This window comes from Chelon labrosus (assembly GCF_963514085.1).
Source record: "Chelon labrosus genome assembly, chromosome: 5".
In the NCBI taxonomy this organism is placed as follows: Eukaryota; Metazoa; Chordata; class Actinopteri; order Mugiliformes; family Mugilidae; genus Chelon; species Chelon labrosus.
The window spans coordinates 29388398-29414522 of record NC_140341.1 but is presented as its reverse complement, the minus strand read 5'-3'; the positions used below and the strand labels follow the sequence as shown (position 1 = coordinate 29414522).

Sequence of the window (26125 nt, the reverse complement as noted above, 5' to 3'; positions counted from 1 at the left end):
CCCCCAAAGTGGCATGGTGCAAAGGAAAGTGAAAAGACAGGTGTAGAAAAAGGCATTCAATTTCATGCAAAGAATTCATGTCAGTAAAAGTGAATAATGAATGTGTTTAAATTAGTAAAACTGCTGGATCTGGGTTTATAAGTCATACCCCAATTTTTTTATCCTTCCACTCCACTGTCTCCTGCAGATCAGATATTTCTCTAACAAAGCCCTCCTGTTTTATACGCAGCTGACGGATCTCCTAAACAGCAGGACAAGGAAAGCATAGTTGAAAGGAAAGGAGAAAACTGAAGAAAAGAGGTGCAAATACTGTGTGAAAAGAAGTGAAAGTTGTGAAATGCATGGCAACATGCAGCTATCCTGAGTGACAAACGATGAAAACAACTGCTGGTGGTGGATTCTTCTGAAAGTTTTTTTTGTCTCTCTTTGACCTAGGGGAGGATCCATTTCTTCACTGTGCCTCAGCTCACAGTGACACATGTTCACACTGGTGGACAAATACTCACATTCAGCAGCTCTTCACTTTGTTTTAGCGTCTCTTTCATTTCATTGAACTGGAACTGGAGTACACTGTGAGCATGTTTCTCTCGCTCATGTTCCTGTGGAGAACAAGAGACAGCTTGACAACTTATAACCTGACATTTATTTTGGAACAATAGTTACATACACGACAGACTACCCAATGTGATCTGTGCGACAGATAATTCTGAGAACCGTATATTACTGTGTATCTGCGAGCACTGTAATTATTTAATGCCTGTATAACTTATGTGCCCTGTTAATACCATTTCTTAATTTTTTAATTTGAGAAGATGCAAAATAAAAAAAAGCACCAACTCTGAGTGAGAGTAACAGAATTAACTGAGTCAACTCAGCCACTGCAAGTCTTTGCTCAAATCACATACGGCTGTCCTTTTCCAGATTCATCTTATAACTTCCTCTCTCATCTCTTTTCTTGTAAGATAAAAGGCGAAAAAATGGATTTTGTTGTACGTTTTTTTGCCACAACATTATCTTCATTTTGCTGAGAATGTCAATAGTCATTTATATCTTTGACACTTCATACGGATGAATATGAAAAACCATTTCTGATAAATAGATTTAAACCACTACATTTCCTGTTGTTTTTCATTTTAGGGGCATTTTTATTGCTTTATTCTGTTCTAATGGCAGTTTATTTCAACTCTGTCTGCATCCTGTACCTTGACTTTCTCCTCGTATTCCCGGCGTGACTCAGACAGCAGCTCTTCCAGCTCCATGAGAGAGTCTTTGAGTGTGTCCACCTGGTACATCAGGTTGTTTTTCTCATTATCCAGCTGGGCGTTGGAAACCATGGCCTTGCGATACTTCTCCTCAACTTCTGCTAAAGCATCCTAATGTAATGACATTCACAGAATACAGGAATATAACACATGCCAGCTAATATATGTCATGTCCTAAAACTGTAGAGCTAAAGCCTCCTGTTGAATAATGTAGACAATCTGGTATGTGTTTGCAGTAATGGATGGATGCAGCTGACAGGGGCTCCAGACAACTAAAACCTCTGTATTTATCTGTGTAGTGCGACTGGATAGTGTCATTGGAAAGTGAAAATGTAAACAGAAGTACATGCTAACACATGCTAAGGAAAAAAAAATAAATCAAGAAAGACAGCAACATGCAGATGCGACATTCAGCATTTTGCATTTTATTGTCTTAGAGCCTGAAGCACTGGATTATTTTAGTTTAGTTTCAAAAGACAGAATTATCTTATGATATATGTAGTATACTGAATAGAAAAAAAATCCAGTAACAAGTTGAAGTTAGGGGTAGCAAACCCATTAGCTAACAACTTGGGAGTTCTGGCAGGCTCTCAGGCTTATACCTTGACTTCTTTTAGGTTCTGCGTGTACTTGGCTTCCACATCTTGAATTTGATCCTTCAGTTCATGAATCTCCTGGTGAAGAGTTGAGCAGTGTTGAGCAGAGAAGCACATGGTGACAGCAACAGTGAAGGTGAAGCAGAAAGTTTGGTAACTGAACAACGGACACGGTGAGCAGTGTGTTTTGCAGAAAGAATAAAAAAAGCACAAACACAGCACAGACTTGCACAGAACATCACTTCCAACTGATAGAAAATGTCCTCAGATCAGACTTGTTCTCTAAAGCGAGACTCCAAGGATTTTGTGGTTTAATTAAGCAACTTCTAGGCAGACTATTTTTGTGCCTCTGTATTACCTCTTGTATTTATCTTGGACTGGAGCAAACGGTTTACTACACTTGAAATTGCATAAGCATTGAAACTAATGACACAATCCATTATGTATTGTCCACTCTGTTCAAAGGACACTACCTTGATTTCTCGTATGGAGTTCTCAGCATCCACAATTATAGCCGTCTCTCCACTCCCTCTTCGGGAGGATGTCCCGCCTAAGGAGGTGAGTGTCGCTGCTGTAAGGGCTGAAGCTGCTCGAGATCCCTGACAAAGAGGAATAATACATCTTTAAAATCACTTGTTACAGCACTAAATACTTTCCAACATATTGTACCTTATTATTCTTCAATGACTGTCACATTATGTATCTTCAAAAAGGCAGCTTTTGATGATTTACTCACCTTCTCAAGGTAATCTCTGTCCTCCACCTGTTGACACAAATAAAAACAGTCAGGAATAAAGTCAGATATAGAAGCTACAGGGCCAAGAGGACGAACTGAAGCAGGAAGGAAGGAAGTCCCACAATCCTCACTACTGCCAGCTCAGCAGTGATAGGAAACTCTGTCATCACATCTACTGTTAAAAACAAAATAAAGAAAAAACAGACTGTCTTCTCAGGAACATATAAAAGGCACATGCTTCTTTCAGTATGTAACACCATGCGAATATTAGTGTGGACACGAGACCGCCATCAGAACGTCCACTGAATAACAGGTCTGTGTTAAAAACACTCAAACAATACGCCATCCACAGTTGTTGCTACCAACCACACACACACACACACACACACAATACAAGGTGGTTTCCACGTTAGGTAAACACACAAATTAACCACCAACCCAGTGTGCAATCAGCCCTCCTTGTAGGGTGAAAGGCACACAATGGAAGGATGAGTGACAAAAAAAAAAAAAAACTCAGCTCACAACACTGCCTTGGCCTACTGCGGGCGCAAAGCGACTTACATCAGAAAAGTCAGGAATAGTAACATCGTCCAAGTCCCTGGGGAGACCACTGCTACTGGCTGCACTCCTCAAAAAACTGGCAACAGAGCCGCAGTTATCCTACATCAGCCACCAGGTGGCAAAACAGAACAACAAAGAAGCCAAACACTCAGAGGACATCCCCACTAGGGCACATCAAAATTCTTCATGCTTCAGAAAAGCATATGAATACATTGAGATAAGTTGAATAATGACAAAAAGAACCACCACTAGCTCTAAAGGCCATTTATCTTTACTCATAAATATAAAGTACCTGAATGAGTTACTTGTATGAAATGAAAAGGGCCAGAAGTAAAACATTTAGGAATGCATCGTGCTGTCCATCATCAAAATAAATAATAGCTAGCTAGCTTTATTTGCAAGTGTTGGGGACAATAACTTTTTAAAATATGTTGTTAAGTACAACACAATTAGATTTCCGTTTTCTGCTGCAGCCGTTGTGGTTGGTAAAATAATACTTCTGTATTTATGATGAATAGTCTCCGTGTAGCTACAGGCTGGTGACGGATAGATCCAATCAGCAGCTGCACGCAGCTCATTCAGAACACAGTGAACTGCTTTGATGACCATAGGCTGGAGACTTCACCTTCAGTTACATTTCTGGAATTTAAGTAACTTGCATAGAGTTCCGCTGCAATCCATGATAGCCTAATATAACCTGTAGTTACAGTATGTGTTGTACAGGTTTACCAGGAAATACCTGCTGGTACTTTCCACACAAAGCAAATGTTTTGTCATTGGAGAATTCCACAAATCATGCCATCTGAATCACTGTAATACCTAGCCTGATATGTTCCGGATTCTTCCAAAGCGAAAAAAACAAATCATCAACTAACTGCTGCAGTGCATGATGGCCTTTCTTATATAGTACCAAAACATTCTGAATCCCTGTCATTCAGTGTTGTATACACTAAACATGCAGCCTAATTCGTTTTAACTTTATAACTGCAGGTTTGGGAGCAGGGTGTCTGGGGAGGGAGCGCTCACCACTGGGCTGGCGCGCGCTGAGCCAGCTCTGCTGGAGACTCTGGAGCCAGAGCTGCGATAACTAGTGTACTCTAAAGGCTGCAGAGAAAAAAAACATTGTTATGTTTCTATCCCAATTATGCATGCACACACTAAATCTGATAGCACTATTACCAAAATATGGAATCTCAATCACTGGTACTTTAGCACACGATCTACATCCATTGTCCAGTGTATAAAGAAATACGCTGTTGTTTGGTAGACAAAATTTAAACTCCAAACAAATCCCATGCAGCAACACAAAACAAACACATACTACTGCATTATTTCAGCACCGATTTACATTTTGTGAATTGATTTTCCAGGTAACTAGTTAGTATTATTAATCCAGACAGACGCCGTTTACAAGTGAAAATGATGTCAGAAATATTTAATACTTCACCAGGTTACACACATACACACATGCGCATCACACCAAACCATCAGACCATTCAAACTCTTACATGGCAGCTGGAGCCAGTGACTCGCCGTGACCCACTGCAGAGACCGTCTTCATATAAGGAGCTCTACATGATATGTCACATACACACACACACACTGGTTCAGTAGGTGGAGCAGACATGAGATTTCTATGATGTAGATTTTATTAGGTGCTCTTGTGCTCACTGGTGACAACTCGACTTCAGTGCCTGAATCAAAACTAAGTATACAGTGGCATGACATCAGTTTCTAAAGTGATTAAGAACTTAACGTAGCCATGAAATACTTAACCCTAACCCCCAAACAAGCTCATGTTTAATTGCTCATGCTTGTGTGATTGAATAATAGCAGGTGTCAGTTAACACTGAGTGGAAAACGTAGTGGGTAAAAGGTAAGCTAGACATAAAGGGAACCAACCCTACAATAGAGCTGCTGGGTGATCTGACTGAGTGACCTGTGGAACTACAGAAAAGGGATGGAAAGAAGGAATTATGTTTATTCAGAGTCTCAGTAATCCAGGCCATGATATGTCTAACAAAGGCAAATGGACTTGTTTGAGTTTTCTTGCAGACATTTCACCACTCATCCAAGTGGTATGTTCAGTTTTAGCTTTGTTTTAGACAGTGGCAGTTGCTAAATGAGTACAGATTCACTTTAAATTAGTACTTTAAATTCTCTTTTCTTGAGGCCCATACAAACTGGACTGGGGATTAGAGGAAAGTAAGAGTTGCAGTAAAAATCTGCGTGCAAGGATTTCCCTTGTTTCTGTTTCTGTTTCTGTGTATACACACCTGGTAACCATTGAAAGCTGAACCTGGGTTTCTGGAAGAAGATAGGCCATTGAGGCTGTACAAGTCAGAAGAAGCATAAGAGGCCTGAAATGTCGAGAGGGAAGAAGAAAGCAACAGTGACAAGCCAAAATAAAGAGGGAGACAAATGAAGAAAATGGATATAAAGTTGGGTGACATTTTTTTAAAAAGTAACCCAAATGTCTATCATAACATGGAAGCAGCTTTTAACATGCAAGAGTGAAGCAGTATGCAAGGAGCACAGTGGAAATTTACCATTTTCTATTGGTATTATTTTAACCTATAACCAGGCTTTGTGGTTCCTATAGTGCACAGATATACATTTTACAGAAGTCATGAGTGTAGCTAATAGGTAAGGTAATATGGGTGCTTGCATGGGAACAGAGAACAGAGTAACAAAGAAAAGACTGGTGTGTATAGAGACCCAGACTCTAACACCATGACAAGAAATTCATGCAACTACAAGAAAAAAATTGGCAACACACTGGATTGTTTCAAAACTTCAGAAGTCCTAAGCAGTTCGTAATATAACTCATTGTCTTCATAGATGTAACTAGTGTAGTAAGCACGTGTGCAACAGGCTTTTACTGCTATGAGAAACTGCTGCAGAACCACCCACCGGCTGCAGGTCTAATCTGGAGCCACGAGACACCCGGCTGTCATCACTCAGTCTGGAGCTCTGAGAGATGGGGAGTACAGGTGACAACATCAAACACCCCAGTAGAAGACCTAAACCTCATCACCATGACAGCACACAGCGGTTTCAACACCATCAAGTTCAACAGTGCATGCTGTGCACTAATATATACTTTATGTTTGGTTTAAAAGAAAGCAAGCATACTCCTACAGAGGTTTGTTTGGCTAAACACTTACATATAATCATATAATAATGTTTTCAGGCCAAAAAGTTTTTTTACATTTCAGAATTTAACCAGGATTCCTTTCTTGAGGTGTCACTTCTTCTGTTTTGTTTTAATTCTTTTTTGTTGATTAAATCCTTCTATAAAGGCCTGGGAAGTGCAGAAATGGAAATTTGGTGCTAATTTCCAAATCCCAACTATATCTCCAGACTTCTTACGCAAGGATGAAGCCTTCAGAATCTACTTAGAGACATATATTGATTAAAGCACTTCCTGATTATAAGAAATAATAAGAATAAGATCTAATTTCTGCATAATAGCATGATATACTCTGTCCACAATCAAACGACAATTCACACAATCAACATTTCAAGGTAAGTAGGTTTTATAACTAAGCATCAAGCTTTTTTTTTCCATCTGCCCTCTCTAGTTTGCCCCACAACAATGGTCAACAGGCCCTCAGTATTTTCAACACATGGCTGGTGTGTCGGGCTGGTCAAACCAAAGGCAAAGCTATATATTGTTCTAGTGATTAAGTGGCTAGCATGCACTGTCAAGTCTAGCCTGGGAGAATCAAGCTCTGGGCATGAGATGGAAGAGTACTGGCTGATGGATTACAGCTTCTGTACAAGGTTTCCTTCTATAGGTTGTATTACGCAAAGTCCAAACAGTCCAAAGGCAAATATGCCTGCAGTCAGTTCAACACACAGCTACTAACCCTGCTGGATATGACACTGTAATCGTCATCATAGCCGTTTCTCTGTGAATAAAGAACAACAATGAAACATACAGTTGCCATTTCTTTGTGAAGTTGAAGTTTGACCTTTTACATACATCTTTGTCTTTGTGCTTATGCTTCTTCTTTTTCTTAGACTTCTTATGTAAGGAGGAGGCCTTGGAGTGAGAGAAAGAATGGGAGCAGCACAGTCAAAACCAAGCTATTTGGGTAGATCTTTTCTAACCACGAAACCAGAGAGCCTAAGTAAACACACAATACATGCATGCAACAATGGACTATTCACACTGGCCAGGCAGTGGTAAGAAGTGTACTGACTGAGCTAATGCACTCTGCCAAATATCCAGGATCTCGTACCCCCATCAGAATGAGTACTATGGAGAATTTTTCCACATTTAAGGCACAAGAAAAACAGCACTTAACAGTGAGAGACATAACTGAGCCTAAAATAGTGCAGACTATGTTTTGGTTGGAGAACGATACTGCTGTTCTTTTCCTCAAAATCACATCTAACAGATTTCATATTAGTCAATGTTCCCTTACAACAGCAAAAGCAACTACATGGTCAAACACAGTCATTTTAGTTTGTTCCAGTCCACATTCATATATTGTTTACTACATCTTGTAATCATTCAAGTATCAGAGCACAACATGTTCTCATGCATCTTGCATAACATGGTTAGAACATAACCCAAACTATTATAAAGCATGCTTTATAATATATAATAATAAGTGAGTTATTCCTATTCATACTTTATAAACAGTGTTTATTGTCAAAAAACAATAAATTCATAGCAAACCTTCAAGAACAAGAGTTAACAATTTATCCACTGTTTCAACAATATCAACCCTTACCCCACTATAAGCCCCAGCAGCGTCAAGATCCGACTGTGCAAAAGACACAACAACATCCTCATCAAGTGCCATCCACACCAACAGCAAGTTAAGTTACCAAGGACAGACAGATACACTGCCTCCACATCACCAAAGGATTAAGAGGACAAGGTCGGACATTGTGGCTCAAAAAGAAAACTGTACAGAATGTGATAAGGTCTGAAAGGAGGAAATAAAGGCTTGGGATCTTTATGACATGTGCTGTTTGAGTGATACTGACCCTGACGCTGCCCCGGCTTCCCACAGACATCCGCTCATCATCGTCTGAGAGCTGTGTGAGAGGGCGAGAAATGGATGGTTAGGGTTTTAAAATGGACAGGTGAGATTTAGGTCAACACTGACAACATCGGTCATTCTCACGTATTTGAATAATCGCCAGTTGGTAGAAGACAAGATTACAGACAAAAAGGATGAGGGGATGGAAACAGAGGGAGGACTACAAACCGTTTGTATCCTTGAAGAACGTGAGTACCTCTCACTGTCCTCCTGGATGAGGGAGGGGAGGGGTGAAGATGGAGAAGAGAAGGATGAAGGGTGTGAAGAGGAAGAAAAATGTCAAAAAGGATGAGGCGGATGGCTTGGGAAGAAAACAGCTGCTTGAGGTACAAAATGACTTCTTTTAAGGGCAATCTGATCCAGTAATGTCTAGTCCAAGAGGATGTTTTTATTCTAATAATTTAATAAAACTGTGCTTTTATCAAATTCTAAGGTTAATATTCAGTAGTAATGATGAAATGTACTTGAGGGAGATGGGTTCTGAAACTGATTCCATTTTGGATCCAGTTCCAAGTAACATTTCTGCATTCAGTAAGCCCTATAGCCAAATAATCCCTCAGAGTTTTAATTTGTGATCTCTCTTTTACAAAGATTCATTGAGTGATTAAGTTGACTTAATGTTGCAGTTTTTTGTTTTTTTTACTTTAGCTTAACTACTCCAGCTACAGGGTTACAGGGAAAAATAAATCAGGGCGGGATTAACACATGTCACCACAGCAAAGTTAGCTATAATGCTGAGCGAAATAAATACAGTCCATACATTTCTTAATAGTCTTCATTCCACCAAACAACTTAAAGGACTTGGATTTGGATTAAAATGTAATAAAATACTCTTGGAAAAAATACTCTTGAATCCTAACTCTAGTATCTAGTATGTTGTTGTGCAAGACTTGACGTTAGTGTCAGCTACAATAGGACTGAGATAAATCACCTGCTATCTAGTTCCCTTCATTTACTCCAGAATTAATTTCTACACACATATGTTGTACCAAGACAGACAAATCCAAACCGCTTCAAATAAAAGGACACTTGCTTAGAATAAGCCATGCATGCCCTTAAAATCATGACAGTCAATATTTTATTAAGCCAACACACCACTGACACACTGTGAGGTTAAACCACTTGTCAAAACTCAAACTTAGTGTCATTTAGGTTTTGTTGACACCAAATCGTATCACACCTATCACCTCTTACCGTGGAAATAGATAACTTGAATTAAAGCACACCATAGTTAGTCAAATTGCAAGTCACACACCACACACTGCATATCCTTTTTTTGTGTTGAAGCCCTCTAATGATCAGGGCATAATTCAAACTAAATAACTTGAGGGGTGAATTCCACACACTAAATCCCATGCAGTCTCACACCAATAGGGCAGATGGTCATGCTGATTCAAAGCCAAACGGGCATCCTGTTCCTCTGGATAAGTGGATTATCATTAATGGCCCAGCTCTGATTCATTATAATCTGTTTTTTTTTTCCAAAAAAAAAAAAAAAAAAGGAGGGGCGGGGAAGATTAACAGGAATTATCTGGAATTCAAACGCAGACTCTGCAAGTAAGAGACTCCAAATGAAAGCAACACATGCATGGTATAGTACACAATGTTATGTTTTTAGTGTTGTCATCACAGCACAGAAACTGTACCATCCACTGTTCAATATCTCCCCATTTGCTGTCCGCTCTGTCATCGACTTTTGTGTTCAAGCCATAGTATTTCTGAGAGGGGACAAAGAAACGAGGGCAAGAAAAAAACAAGTACCAATTTCTATCATTTTCTAGGACACAAGTTGAAGCACACGCCTTGGATAATTACGTAACCATTCTTAAATCAGATAATGCTGTGGTGGAAATGAGGAAGAGCAGGCCTACCTTCTGCACCTGAAAGATCTACACACCAACACCAATGAGCAGCACAGGAGATAGAGTGGATATCAAAAATGAAAACGGGAAAAAAATAAATCAGCCTCAAAAATGATATGTGATGACAACAGATATGAAATTCACAGAAAAGTCAGATGTGATTATAGAGAAACTGCCTGCAGGGAAAAACAAAACAAAACACGAGAGGTATTCAGGAATGTGATGTACCCTGCTGCATAGTAGGACCAATAGGAACTGGCCAAGTTCACTGGAGACTTAAATACTATGAGGGTTATCAGGTTATCAGGTTATTTCCCATGGTTCTTTAATGTTGGTATCAGTGGCAGAGAGTTGTACGGCGCAAGTGCCACAGTGTTACTTTCATGTTCCCATGACTATACATCTGAAACATATGACAAACACAGGTCTCTGACAGAGCCTTCACAATCAAAATCACTGAGTAGTTTTATAAGCTGCTATGTTCACCAATAACAAATGTAGACTGCTGAGCACCAATTAAGGTAATCATTCATCACCAATCCTATTATCACTGTCATATTGCCCATTAAAACAGTTTACCACTTTGGACATAATATATTTGCCTTCTTGCAGAAAGTTGTATTAGGTTAACTGGTGATTCTAAATTGGCCATAGGTGTGAATGTGAGTGTGAATGGTTGTCTGTCTCTCTGTGTTAGCCCTGCGATAGACTGGAGACCTGTCCAGGGTGTACCCCGCCTCTGAATAAAGCAGGAAACAGCCGGACTCAACAACAAAATCAGCTACAGCAACAAACCCACTCACTTACATATTACACTTTCGCCTAGATTGCTTGCACAAAAGCCAAAGTACAAGGGTTTATTTGCTGGACTATGTCTTGTTTGTGTGCCTTTTTGTCATCAAAAATTTGACAGCTACTTCAATTAACTACCTCAAGGCAAAAAAACTACTTTTATTTACAGCTGCATGACTACAGAAATTCTTTTGCTATGTGTTTCTTGTCAGTACTTATGATAAAAGTGCAGCAGGGATTCTTAAGGAACTGAGATTGTCATTGAGGTTATTCACCCTCCCCATAGTTCAGTCTGAGGTTGCCGGGACAGGGAATCAAACTGGGCAGGATTTGCCAGTGTCTTTATTTCTTGTGGCTGGTGTGTGCTATGTCACTTGTGGGCGTTACGGTCTAAAACGTGGAATGTAATTTGAGGAAGTACGCAAATTACAGTCAATTAAAGTAGTTTAACAATGTTGATAAATGCATAAACCAATTAACTTTGGCTATTTTTATTTTGATAAGGAGTGTTATTTTCCATGTTCATTGTTGGCATACTCGTTTAATGTAAAATGATCAACAGAGATCACAGATACAATGACAACAACTGCCTTCCTTTCATTTCACCTAAAAAACTCTTTTCACCAGTGACAAACACATTTGCTGTTAAAAGAGGAAGCTGAATTTCAGTGTGGGCATAGACCATGTGCATATACCTTGCAATGCACAAACGTGAAGATACCAACTCCACAATATTCTGCAATGCCACCAAAACAGGTCCATTTAAAGACACTGACTATATCAATGAAGGCAATGATTCATGTACTTAGAGATATTCTTTTTGTCTATGAAAGTCATCGACGCATCAGTACAACATTTAGACCAAACTATAAACTCCTAGTAGCTGCCTTCAAATAAACCAAGATCTCCAAATGCACAACACTGTCATGCTTTGCAACTAAGCCGGCGGTATATCAGATTTGTGGCTGAAGTCAGGTTTTTTTCCCCAATAAAAGTGGTTTATTTAAATAATCCGTTTCATTTTTTTTTGTTCTGTGTTCATCGACTATCCTGGAGTCTGTTAACAGAGCAAACAGTGTAGAAACACACTGAAACTGTAAACTTCAACATTTGTTTATATGTTCGATGTCATATCGTCATCGCAATATGCAAGTATGTTATCGCATATCGCTAGTTTTTCTGATGTTGTGCAACCCTATAAACAATGATGGCCACAAAAATGTGCCATGTTCTCACTTCATGTTTAAACAGTGGCTATCTGTAGCCTTTCTGCATTGGGCTCAAAACCAAATCCAAGTCACATGGTAAACATTGAAAACCTCACTTTTTCATCTTCCAGTCCATCATTCTACTTCTTTAATCCACATGTACCACCATTGTCTCTCTTGTATGCCTGCCCAATAATTGGATTGGTTGCTTTGTAGTTGTGGTTCTCAGAAATCAATCAGCAGTTGTGTTCTTTGTCCACAGCATCAGTTTAGCTGGAACCGCTACTAAAGTTATTCAGTGGTGTAAATACAAACATAGTGTACAGCCCCTTGCGCCGAGTTTACAGTTTAGTCGAAAAAGTTATGTCCCTTCACTAAAAACCTCAAGAATCTCCCTCAAGTCATGAAAACAAAGTCATCCTAAATTCCAAAAGGCTGAAAGTAATAAAGGTCAGATTTATTTATAAAATATCATACCATAAATGGTTGAGGGTGCCAGGAAGCTCTGATACATTACAACTGTTATCAGTGCAGGGAGGCATTACTGTGTTACAATATGAAAAAAATACAGCAATAGCGTACTGCACACATCTTTCATAACATCAGGAAATGTCTCAATCTCTCTGTGCTACATAAGCTCTGACTTCTCAACTTGTCTATTTTCACCACTGACATCCAACATTCAATTTAAATGCAAATGTTTATAAAACTACTGAAAGGAGATCATTAAGATCAACAAGACCATAATGTTGTAAAATAATATCAATGCCCATTGCAACACAGACTGGAGGATCCAGTCTGATGCTGATCTCTCATTACTTGTCTGGACACCCTATTAGCAAGTGAGCGAGGCGTCGTCATAAGCTCATTCATCAAAAGAGTTACACAATCAGCCTCCATGTTTGCTCTTGTTTTAGTCAACTCACCAAACTCCCCTTCTTAATTGGAGGGGTTCTTGGGCGCCCTGTGAGGGCAGCCCTCAGCCCCCTCCCCGTCAGCCGACGTCCGGCCGTCCTGCTGCCCTCAGGGAACAAGGAAAGGTCGCATTCTTCAACAGTCAGCAGGTAACACCACAGCCAGTAATGTAGGCAGGTTCACGCAAGATGGAACACTGAGATCTGAGCTCAGAGCAATGGAGGCAACCACTGGACTCTCGTTTCTTGTTACGGCCCTTTTGTTAATGATCCACTCCTAAATTCTGTCTTCACGGTGTGAGGAAACGTCCAGGAGTCCCAAATCTGCTTGTAAACGCAGCAACCCATCGCTCATGTCAATAGCACAGCAACAACAACTGCTCCACTGCAAGCTGGACCAGAGAGCACAACCTGCTAAGCTACTTTAGAACTCGGCTAAAAGGTTTAAGGGGCACACACATTTAGAAACACACATACACACCCTGACCAGACTCAGCTTAACAATGACCACTAATCCAGTACATATGACTGGTGTGTGTGTGTGTGTGTGTGTGTGCTATTTTTAAAACGAGGACAGTAGGGAAAGCAAGTGTGTATGTTTTGACACAACAGAAATTTGTCATTGTCAGCAAATACGCTCTATGACACTAGATCAAGATATTGAATTCAAACAATTTAAAGACACAATTCAAACTAGAGCAGGAAGTTATATTATACGATACGATTATTCAACTAATGGTTGTAGGTTTGCACCACTAACAGAAAACACTGTCTGAACCCAACAAAAAGAGGAATTTTATATGACAAAGAAGAGCTAACTTGAGGAAGATTAGGAGGATTTAGCCCCATGTTACATGTGCTTACGAGTCTTAACTTCAAAACAAGCTGGACAAAGAAACTGGGCAACTTCCAGAAGATCAGTTTCAACAGATGAATGGTATACGTCTGTTTATGTGTTTGGGATTACTACAGCCTAAGAATAGTGTGGTAGGAAAAGCATGACTCCCCATGGTCCAGATGCTGAACCACCTCTGACTTGTAATCCAAACACACAGTTACATGTGTACTGTTCAGCTCTGCACCTGTTTCAACACAAATCAGAACATGATGCTGATGCCAAACACTGACAATAGAGGTGCAGAGGCTCTTTGTATGTGTAAGTTTGTTGTATTCATTTGTGGTCTGTAACCTTTGCACTGAATATTGGTAAATAAGGAGACCTTAAATTTAATAACACTGGTTATCCAACGAGGGAGGACTGGAATGAAAAGAAGAGGCATGATATAATACTAAATAATAAGCATATCCATTCATCTTTTGCTGAGGAAGTAGAAACATTTAAACTTTTAGGGTTATAGAATTTACAGTGGTGGGTGTTCAAGTGCACCACAGTGTGGAGTCCTAATTAAAGATATGACTTAAGAAGTGTCCATTCGAAGTCTTGGAACATTATTGTCAGTTTGGCCTGAAATTTATTGGAAAAGGTCTAAAGCCTTCTTGAAAGAGTAATTAGTGAGCCTCCTTGAGTACTTTCTAATCATTGCTTTGGCTCACTGTCTACTAAACCTCACAGCAGGAAGCTGCACTGTGAAAAAACAAAACAAAAACATTTACTAAGGGTAGTTAACATCATTTTAGCTGTTCGATGTTTCCCAAACGAATGAAACCTTACAACCAGGACTTGACTTCCTTACTGCTTCACTTATTTTCTGTTCTATAAATGGGAATAATCCTCTTTAATCAGTTTAGCTCATACAGCAACAACATAAATTACTGTGTACTGAACATGTTTTTTTAATGAGGACGTTTAATGGCATGTAGGTAAAACTCAATCATTCAAAATCCAGTGTCTTTGTTGTTTTTTGGTTTTGTAAACTACTTTTCTTTTATAGTTATTTAATTAAAATCCACTCACTTGCAGAGTGCAGAGGGTTACCAATGCCTTTAATACAGAACCAATTGAGCAGCAAGTGCCTATTATATTAGTTCATTCTGATTTCTTTAATACATTTGTGCTTCGTTCCATTGTACATACTTTCTTTGAAAACAAAACTGCTGGGTATTGCAGTTAAAGAAGTCTGGTTACATGTCTGACCTATGACCCAGAAGATCAAAGAGTTGCAGCTTAAGAGCGTAAAGCAATGTTGACAGGACATACTTCAGTCCAACCTGAGAGAGTAAAACTAACAAGACTGGTGAAATCCTCTTGTTATTTAGGGCAATGCAGTTTTAGCCATGTGACAAACAACAGTATCTAGAGTGACATAGTTTAACATAATAATTCTCCATAAACCTGCCAAACTTTAAGTCCAGTAATACAGAGCTGTTCAGGTTTAATGTGACATGTTAAATTCTTCCTGACAATGTCACACAAAACCTTCTTCCAAATGAGTCATGATTTAAAAGACAGATTTTTCTGATAGCATGTGCCACAGCCCCTCCAAGGGAGATCATGTCCTTTAGAGTTATCATGGTGTAGTTTGACTTATATACCTCTTTCTGTTGTCGCTCCAGCTCCTTCATTCGGATCTCCCTGGCCTCTGCCCTGGCTGCCCGTTTTGCTGCCAACCTGGCCTCGGCCTTAGGGACAGATGGAAAAGGAAATGGAAACACAAGGAGAAAACACAAAAAACAGAGGTGAGACAGCAGTATACTTAGATGGGACAGTGTTCTTATGAGATGTGGGAAATTTCTGCCATATTGTTGGGAGGTAAAATTCAGTAATGAAACTAAAGATTTATATTACATGTGGTTATGGATATACCAATCCTAAATGGATGACCAGCAGTGTAAAAACACAGACTATTGAATATCATTGAACTCCGAATAGATCCCGTTCTGCAATTACACAATCTTATGACGCTTGTACAAACCCTGCAGACATTCAGTCACAACAAAGTGTGTAAATGTGTGCTGGTACTGTATTTCTGTTTGTATTGGAGAGTGTTGCCTTAACTCCACTCAGCCCTCAGACCAGAGCATTGCCTTTTCCTTAAAAGGACCTCTCTCTCTCTCTCAGAGTGTGTGCTGTGAGTGTGTGTAAGCATTTCCTTCCTCTAACTTTGCGGTAGACACTATGTGGCTACAGCCCGTTTGCCTCTAGGCGGGGTGACTAATACTGCCAACCATTGCACTAATGCATTTCCCTAATGTCAGTCAACATGACCGGGTAACAGGAAAACACAAAGAAAAGAGCTTGTTTCTAAGGAGACCATGTTCACACACTCATGCACACTGTTAAGAAACTTCTGTTCATGGCTCAGTTAACCATGTCTGCATTAATAGCTTTGTCATCGTTCACTTGGGGAAAAAAAAAAATCAACAACTGCAAAATAAACATAACATCTCAATTTGCTTTTTCCCCATTTGTGAAAAAAAAACAAAAACAAAAAAAAACACTGAAGAAACAACAAGTAAGAGAAATATAATTCAGCATGGCCCTAAACAAGTTCATCCCCATTTATAAATCTGCCTGTCAGTAAGTATATGTATTTATAAGATATTACAAAGCCTTAAAATACTAAGTCATCTCAAAGTCTTCATCTGTTAAAGATATTTATGTCAGTATCATAAAGTTGATTTTAAAAAACGATAATGTAATTTAAAATGACAGTTTGGGGCCCTAAGTGAGAGGCCCTAGGCTCCTCTAATTTTTTTAGGTATGTAATGTTGCTGTCTTTCTTTAACTAGCCTAAGAGCGACCTCCTATGCCCAGAGAGTTTCAAGGCTGGCTCCATGCATTTGGGCCACAGAACGATCCATCAAAACTATTTCAAGAAAAGTGTTGGCCCATCGCTGCCAGTCCTGGGAATGCAGTGGCTGCCATCTCAACCCAACATTTTATTTTTTTGGGCTGCAACGAGAGACATCGTCTGATTAGAATTACAGGGATATTTATAATGTTCTATTTATCAGCCATAAATAGGAACTGACTGGTGTTAGCTTTTGTATTAGCCATTTGTATTTATGTGTTGTATCAATGGTGCGCTGGTTAAATGTGTTATGTCTTGTGGCTCTTGATCATCTTTTATAATACGATGTTTGTTTTAATGTGATTTGCTTCTTTATTTATACAGCTTTCTGGCTTACACCAAAAGAGAGGAAGTCAGTGTAACGGTTTTGTAGCAGGAAGCTCTGGACAGGATTTGGACACTTATTAACCACAGCACAAACAAAGTGTCAGGCAGCGTTTTGGAAGCGTGTTCACCTGCTACACAAACAGACATGTTGAGCTGTCCACCAATGTGCTGCTTGTTAGATTACTGAGACTAACCAACATATTTTATGTATTTTGTGGCTCATCATGAGACTTACTCATAAAGTTTTCAGTGAGTAAAAGTTACAAGCGATGTACCGTGAATTTTATCACATCAAGTTTAACTAGTTCGATATTCCGAACATTATATGGCTCCTTGCTTGTGCTGCTATCTAGTGGTTACTGCCTTCTCTTTCTCAGCACTTGACAGTTTGGTGTGGTCAAAATTACAAACCACACCTCACTGTGATACATTCACAAGTGACTCATTTCCTAACCTGCTGACATCACCACAGCAACGTACTTTCTCTGACCAAGATTTAGTCAGTAGAATTTCTTCATGGTTACCTTAAATTAAGTTCAAGCAATGAAGAAGAATTTAGACTAGATTAGTCTTGACCATCTGTTTGCATCTATTCTTAAAATGTGGAAGCCCAAAATGTTAGAACAGAAGGCTTGTTGCTGCATCAGTGGAGGTGTTTTTTTATTTTTTTTATTCTGTAGTAAACAGTAGTTGAAAGTGTACGAGGATATTTCTGTTAAAAGAGAATACCGTCTCGAATTGACCTTGTAAAACCACTTAGCAAAATTATAAAAACAGAATTAGTACCAAAAAGTTCTATAAAACAGCTGATGATCTAACAGCAGCCCGTAAAAAATTCAGGTCTTGTGGCTGACTCATTGGCTGGCACTGGTCATCTATGACTGCTCATTGTTACTGGGATTCTTAACAGTTCTGCCCATGGTTTGAAACATGGACGAAAAAAACAACTATACTGAAGAATACTTAAAGTATAGTCATGATTACAATTAATACTTACAAGCTCACTCTTATTTTATCTTATTATTTCAACAGCAGTGTAAGAAGAGTAACATGTTTTAAAGTACACACTCTTTGTGGCCTCCAGCAGCATACATACAGCTCCTGAAAATGTCCATTACCATAGCTACTTTGTTCTGAGGACGACCAGGCACTGGTGCTTACTTGCATCTAATAAAAAGCTCCGGGGTTAAGAGGTTTTACTCATTCAGCCACTAGTGTGTTGCAGCCCAGCTATTGACCTCGTTCAGATGAAAAGCAAGAGCAAAAATAAACATTTCGCTGGACATTAGTTCATCTGAGGGGGGAAATATCCTGCAAATATTTTCATGGAAGGAGTGTACAGTGAGTCCCACGTACAATACAACATAGCACAAAACAATAAGTGGCGTTAACATGAAAACAATCAGACTTTCTTGTGAATGTTATATGCAATAAGAGTTATTTCTGGTCTATTACTAAGGCAGCACAAAAAAGGTCCATCATTCTGTCATCGCATATATTGTATTCCTTGTAGGACGATGTTTACTTCCATACTCAATTATGACCGCTTCCACTGCCAGGCATTCTGAAAATGAGACCCTAAATACAAAAAAGAGCCCAAAACTGTCAAAACAGTGGGAATGGAAGACCATTTAAGACGGATGCTTTCTAACACAGCAGCACAACCAGTATGCACAAGCATCTCGAGAAAACATCCGGGGGATTTACGGCCTCAAAACAACAGCATTTGGACTATTACAGTGAGTTTTGTGTATTTCTTGGCTGATGGAGGGTCCCTGGGAGTCGTTACTAGGTCCTTATCTGTTCAAATAAGAACTCAGTAAAGGCTCCACAGAGCTGCTGCTGCTGATGTGTATGGCTAATAGCAGTGGTGCATTCCAGTGCGTCGTATATGCCATCATCATTTTGTGTAAGTTAATAATAATAATAATAATAATAATAATAATAATAATTTATACTGTATTGATCCCAAAGGGTAACTTATGTTTCTGCAGTTTGACCCATCCATTCGTTCACACAGTAGTGTGTAGAGCTGGAGCAGTGGGCTGCAGCCTCTAAGCAGACTGCGCCCAGGGAGAAAGTTGAGGGTTAGGTGCTTGCTCAAGGCACCGCAGCCATGGGTGCACGGGACACAGGAGGAGGTGAACCTGGGACCCTCCAGTCCCAAGCCGCACCTCTAACCACTACTCCAGAGCAAAAAAATAAATAAAAAATCAGGGGAGAGCACAAACGCAGTCACCCACTACCAGAAATTATGCAGTCGAGATTCCCACATTAGGGGAATTCGCAGGGGTCAGCACAACCTGGATGGAGTGCAATAGCTGAGCCTCGATCTGGGTAACCCACCTTCTCAATCATGGTATCTCCCCGACCAGGTAAGTATGGCAACCAAAAGTTGAAAGTAACTTTCCAGTCTACTATACATCCTATTCTTGCCATTCTGTCAGCAATTGTAATTTCAGTAACTGAAATTGCGCTGTTGGAACCAAGCAATGTCAGTTATTTAATCATTTACACATTACAGCTTTACTTTTTATGCACTACCTGTGCTTGAAACACTAATTATACTGAAAAATGTACTTGACTTGCGGCTATAAAAAACAAAAAAACAATCACTAGATCGACAAGCCAAAATACGTTAATCAAGCTCAAATAACAGAACAATTATTTCTTATTAACAGGACCTTGGTGTCACAGCAACAAACTGAAATCCTAACTCAACTATTTCCGCACATATAATAAGTAAGATATAACATATATAGTAAGTAAATGTATTTTATCACCCTCTGGTCAGAAAGATGCACTTAAGTAGGCCAGGAGACAAATTCATACATCCTTTTCCCTTCTCCTATACTGCTATTTATACCGACCTACATGGACTGAAAACTGCTCTAATTCAGAACAATTTCAATGGGAGACTGCCCTCCAGAGAGAAAATGAGCTACTTCATTACAAAAATGACAAGCTCCACCAAGCTTCTGGTTTTGACTTACAAGAACAGTAAAACATAAAAGCATTCAAGAGAAGGTTCACTTCAAACATACTGTGTAAAAGAAAAAGACTATCTAATTATGTGGTCTGCTTCCTCCAAGTCATGACTTCAAATTTTATTAAGCCAATACTATAGGGACCAAAGGCAACACTTTATTTTTCATTACAGAATTGTAAAGATATTTTAAGGACAGTGTCATCCGGCCCTCTTACAAAGCCACGTCAACAATCGGACAATTTGAATCTTTCTACAAATAAAAAAAAAATCTTAAAACTTTCTATTATAGATTTTTTGGAAAAAAGGCTTTAATCACATAAAAAAAAAAAAAAAAATCACATAATGGCTTTGAACTACAATATTCAACCCTTTAATGTGTTGAAAATACTGAAGGTCAGATTTATTGGCCTGGCTTCTGTCAACCCTTGTGAACCCATGTGTCTACCGATAGTCTCTACGGGCACCAAGTCTTCAAGTGCCAACAGAACTAAATGCCAGTCTGGTCTGATTGTCTCCAGTGAGCTGAATTCCCACGCCCTGCATGTCTGTCTACAGCAACCAAAATGGATGGGTATTTTAATGACTGTGAGTGCTGACAGGATTGACAAAGAGAGCATACAGAAATAACTCCGATTTCTGACCAAGAAGAATTTGACTGTGTTTAAAATGAGGTGGAGCCATTAGGTGCTCTCTACACACAGTGGGCTTATTATACAGTTGAGGGTTAGGATGACTAAGTGGAAAAAGAAGCTTGTTTCCTCTTTGCAAACCCATATAAACCTCCCAGATGTTGCCTAAAAGGGAGTGGCAGCACAAGAAGCTCATTCTATAGCCACAGACAAGAGTAAAAAGGAAAAACACACACATCTTTTCGCAGCATGGAGCACCCAATAACACTCAGGTGTAAGATAAATTTAGTCAACTTTTGGAAACTGATTAAACGGCCCAGCTTTCTGCTGCAAAAATTTTGTGGATGGGGTAGTCAGGCTGGCTTCCAGGCTGCATAGTAGTGCCCTAAAGTTCCTTCACATAATTTTAAATTTGGAATTTTAATGGTCAGATGAGAGTCCAACTGATATTGGATTATTGAGGCTCATATCAACATTCATTTTCCATGATAATAAAAATCTAAAATAACGATTAAGATTGGGTCTTTACTGGAAACATCACCTGAAAGCCCATTTTTAACTGCTTTCTTTCTTAGTGGATGGAATTTGCTCAGTTGTCATGGATCTGCTAACTAGTCAGGAGTTGCAACAATAATACAGCACTGATTTCTAGAGTTCCCAAGGCAGACCAGGCTGTAACAAGGGTAAAATGTAACAGATATGAGTCAGAATACACCTGTACATGTTGGACAATGCCTAAAATTACAAACCCACTGAATTTACACATTTTCGAGAGTGTTAACAATAGATGAATTATAAGGGATATAATATATGATGGAGCTGTGGTATTTTAGTGCAACAGCGTGTTCAGCAGTATTAAATAAAAGTGGACTCAGCAAAAACTTTCAAGTCTGACAAATATCCAAGCGTATCAATAAAGACTCATCTCAGTCCTGCATATTCCTTTAACTGCAGGTGATTTAAGAAATGCCTTCTGGCACTCACACTTCTCTAAACTAAACCCTACGCTCCACTACAAACTCTTGGAACAGCCGTAGAGCTCTCGGCACTGCAAACTAACTAGTCAGCAACTGTGCAAGCTACTCCAAGCCAGGAACAAAATAAATAGTAAGCTTCAGACATTTCTAAAAATAAAACAGCTGCTTTAAACATTGAGACATGTGACAAAACATGCAAATCTACATTACAAGTGCATACCTTAAGATAGTCCTGATATACAGACACGGTCTCAAGTGTTACATGGTGAGAATATAGACCGGAAATTACAAACACTAGGAAATCTACAAGAAATCAGTCAATAACCATGACAATGGACTACAAGCAGACATGACGTAGTGGATATAAATGACATTTAAGATATTTTGGTATGTTACCCACATGTTTCCAATTGGTTATACACTGTGGTGCCCCCTTGTATTTCTTTATGGAAGTAATAGAAAGCTTCTGGGAAGGGTGCTTTAGGCAGCAATAGTTTGTGTTGCAACTCTCTGTGCTACTAAAGCATGCTGGGAGAATGCAATACCTTACAGGAAGTTACACAATTTACCTCTCTGAGCGCAGTGGATAACAGGAGATCAGTTGCAGAGCATAATGTTTGGGACATGTTTATTTCTAAAAGATGATTTACCTCTTAATGCTACCTTTATGAGATAACACACCTTCAAGCAGGGCAGTATTATGTGGCTTGCTTAAGGTGCCAAAACCGTAAAAGGTTGTTACATAAAAGGGTACTACACCAATGCACCATGAAGTTAAGGGATGGAGTATTCTGACAATAGAGAAACATCTTTTCCCTCACCAGTCCTCTTCTCTGTTGAATACACTGGTTCACAAGAGTGGCCTAAAGGCCTCTTCTGGCTCTTTGCTTTTTACAACACTGACACACTGAGAACCTTGTTGTCACTCATCTCAGTCTAGGCTTCTTTTTCATCATGGTCCCACAATGGTGGAATGAACTATTCTGAATTCAGGACAACAGAGGCACTGCCCATCCTTTACAAAACATTTAAACATTTCTTGTATTTATTTGCAAGGGTTCACTCTCACTGTGGAATCTATTTTCAACACAGGTGGCAGTAATGAGCGTAAAAGCTGCCAGCTAATGTCATTAGCCTACAGAAGAAGAAAATGAGCTGAAGATGAAAAGCAATGGAGCGTGGATGAATGTACTAAGAGAAGTGTGGAGTTGGAAGAGGCGCCGGCTTTGTTTAAATTACCAGTGTGGGAACACTTTGGTTTCCCGGTGCACGCGAGTGGTGGACTGGACAAAGACTGTCTCCCCACGATGTTTCGTAGAGGTGTGGTACATCACTGGAAACACGTCAAACATGCTAACGCACATCACCGATATGTCTGTCACTGGTGCAAGGAAAGAAACGTATGTGCAACAAGTTAGTTTAGTTAGTTTCTAATAATGACGTACCAAAGTTGCCAGTTGCTACCTGACTACCTCAGTTTATCCCTACAAGAAATCGTGCTTTTTCTTTTCCTCTGTCTGAACAAAATGAATGAATGGTTACATTCTGTTACACCCCTAATATATCTATATATATACATATATACATATATATAGACCTGTACTACCTGTTCTTAGACCTGTCCAGCTTGTACCGGTTACAGAAAATGAATAAAGTAGGATGTAACCCCAACGCTGAGAGGCCAGAGAGCTCAGGGTCAGGAAAAGTACTGAAAAATAAACAAACCCAACTTGCTATCAAGTACTGGTTAACCATAACGACAACAGGTGAAAGATGGCCAACCTGAAAGTTTTGAACTCTTTCAAGCCTGTAGCTGGGTTAAAAATGTGCTTCTTCCACTTGAATTCATACAGACATCAAGTTTTACAGACTGAAGGGGAACTCACTGAATGGATTGTTTTGGTGATTCTGCATCATCAGCAAATCATGAGGAGCCTTTGGAAATCAGATTCTGTTGACTGACAATACTGTAATGCTTTCAATGTCTATATTTGTGTTCTCTGGTGATGTCATGTCCCTGCCTTCCCGTGCTGGTGTTTATGTGTTACCATGGTAACCATGGGATTTATATTAACACTATTGAAACGGATTGTTTGGAAAACTTTTTAACAGCTCATGATTAGTAGTCTAGCTATTGAACTAATGAAAGTAAAAGTAATACAGCAAACAAAACTGTACAGCATGGGCAGTGCAAACTAAAATAAATTACTAATTTTGAATAACTACTTTATGATTGGCAGTACTGTTCGACTGCTGATTTAGTCTCAGGGAATTTTAATTGCACATAAGTTCTTAGAGCACCCAGTTACTTTGGTCCTACTTCATTATTATATCATTATTACCTTGTCAATCTGCCTTTCCCTCAAATATATTTGTGGCCACTGGCACAAACAGCTTACCTGGTTTGCTAAAATGCAATAGCAAGCCCATCGAGCCCCACCCCTCCACTCCTGTTCCCTAAGCTTTGGAAGAAAAGTCGCATTGAATAAACAGGAAGGAGTTTGTGATAACAATCTGCATGGGCTGTGCATGAGGTGATGTCATCAAGAGGAAACCGAGACGCACAGAGACTTAACTTCCTTTTAAGGAGAGTCAGGCGAGCCAAGTCGAACCAAAGCCATTGCTTTGTGTGTACAAATATCAGGAAATACACAAGTAATTGTTTGGACCATTAATGTTCCTTTAGTACTTCATGGGGTAATGGCTGTTCACTGGAAAGTATCAACCCACTCCAGCCCAAATCTAGGTGGCATCGAAAGTGGATGTCTCCAGCATTAAAGATTAACTTGGCTGTGAATGCACTAGAGACTATGAGTTTCTGGCTTGTTCCCTAGATGACTGTAAGAATAAAAAGGAGATTGTGTGTGGGGGCTTCCTCTTCTTTCCCATCAAGGATCAGACTAATCTGCTCTAAATACTCAATATTCTTCAACTCTTCACTGAGCTCCTGACAGCTACACGGTACCAACCTGGCAAGTTAATTCTGATTTTAGATAGTCTTTTCAAAGTCATGCAGACAAACACAGAAACCTGGACAGCTGCTTTGGATGGAGTACCAGTGATACACAGAGGTCTGGTGTTGATAGTTAGCATTTCACATTAGATAACACAGCGGGTTGTCCACGAACCAGTGGGTTAGTTGCTCCCAGTGCGTGGCACTGGTGTGGGAATGTGTGTGTGCTTGTGTGAGTGAATGGGTAGATGTGTCTGTGACTGTAAAGTGCTTTGAGTACCAATAGGAAGAAAAGCACTATGTAAAAACAAGACCATTTACCATCAATCATAAACACTATAATTCCACCATATTATAATATATAATATATAATGCAACAGAATCTTACCACAAGCTTTGAAGAAAGGCAAAGTTTGCCTCAAGCCAAATTTCAGGACTTTTATCATTGATGTGACAATGGATACAAGAGACCTGAGAGGTACTCTATGTACATCTAACTACAACAGTTTAAACATAAACATAGCCTTTAATGACGTTAACTCATTATCCTTCAATTTAGATGATATGGTTTTAGCTTTTATCCGTTTTCTTGAAGTCAGTGTTAGTTTGTCACCAAGCAACAATCACATCTGAGGATAACTGTTCTTTGGTAAATACCGTATGTACATATACTACACTGCACACTAGATAAATTCCTGTTATCCACATTACCTACTTGACCTTGACTCAAGCCAAAATATAACTTTCAGATATTCTGTTTCTTGCCCAGTTTTGAAATATGTTCAGTGTCAGAAATGTAGAGCTGGGGGATATCACCTAGAATTAATACTAAACAGTTATCTTTATAGTCTATTGCACAAAATCTACTTTCAAATTCTCATTATTGATATTTTCAGTGTGCAGTAAAATGTATTATTTATAACACTATTAAGAATTTTTTTTAAAATTCCCCTGGTGTAAGTACAATGTTGTTAAATAAAAAATAAATAAAAAAATAATAATTAATAATAAGCTTAAATCCTGCAAGTATTCCTAACAGGAGTGGAATAGCATTAGCAAATAACTAATGTGTCTGAAAATTTACTACTTGTCAGTCGATGTTCCGATGCTTTCTTGGAACTACAAAATGTTCTGTCTTGCCCAGGATGCCCACAAGACTGACAAGCCTTCTTTTTTCTGTACCAGCTCTTTCTACTTACACTAAACAATATTTAAGGCTTGAGGCATGATTCTGTACATTTACCACTGATAATAACATTATAACAATACTAAACTAAAATTAATGTAAGCATGTCTACTAGTTGGTTACATTTACTATACATCACATACTATACTGTACTGTACAATTCTTGAAAACTGATGATGAGAAAAAAAAAAACAATCAGGTTCAGTGTCTTTGAGGAAAAAATGTATATCAACATATCAACAGAAGTAAAATTAGTGCCTGGTGCTGTATATGTACAGTGAGGAAATCATCAGTCTAAAACCCATAACAAGCACAAATGTA

General features: G+C 39.1%; 1 protein-coding gene across 5 annotated transcripts in view; it reads right to left on the bottom strand.

Moving 5' to 3' along the window:
* lrrfip1a (leucine rich repeat (in FLII) interacting protein 1a) overlaps positions 1-26125 on the bottom strand; it is a 39452-nt gene that overhangs the window by 8797 nt on the left and 4530 nt on the right. For 3 of the 5 annotated variants that reach the window (XM_084545063.1, XM_084545059.1, XM_084545060.1), the window contains 8 exons: positions 15485-15571; positions 8160-8210; positions 2595-2621; positions 2332-2457; positions 1865-1936; positions 1203-1373; positions 507-599; positions 149-241 (listed from right to left, as the gene is read on the bottom strand). In XM_084545063.1, the coding sequence (XP_084401189.1) occupies positions 149-241; positions 507-599; positions 1203-1373; positions 1865-1936; positions 2332-2457; positions 2595-2621; positions 8160-8210; positions 15485-15571 (720 nt within the window). The remainder of the gene's footprint in view (positions 1-148; positions 242-506; positions 600-1202; positions 1374-1864; positions 1937-2331; positions 2458-2594; positions 2622-8159; positions 8211-15484; positions 15572-26125) is intronic. The other 2 variants (XM_084545062.1, XM_084545061.1) reach the window with 2 other exon arrangements.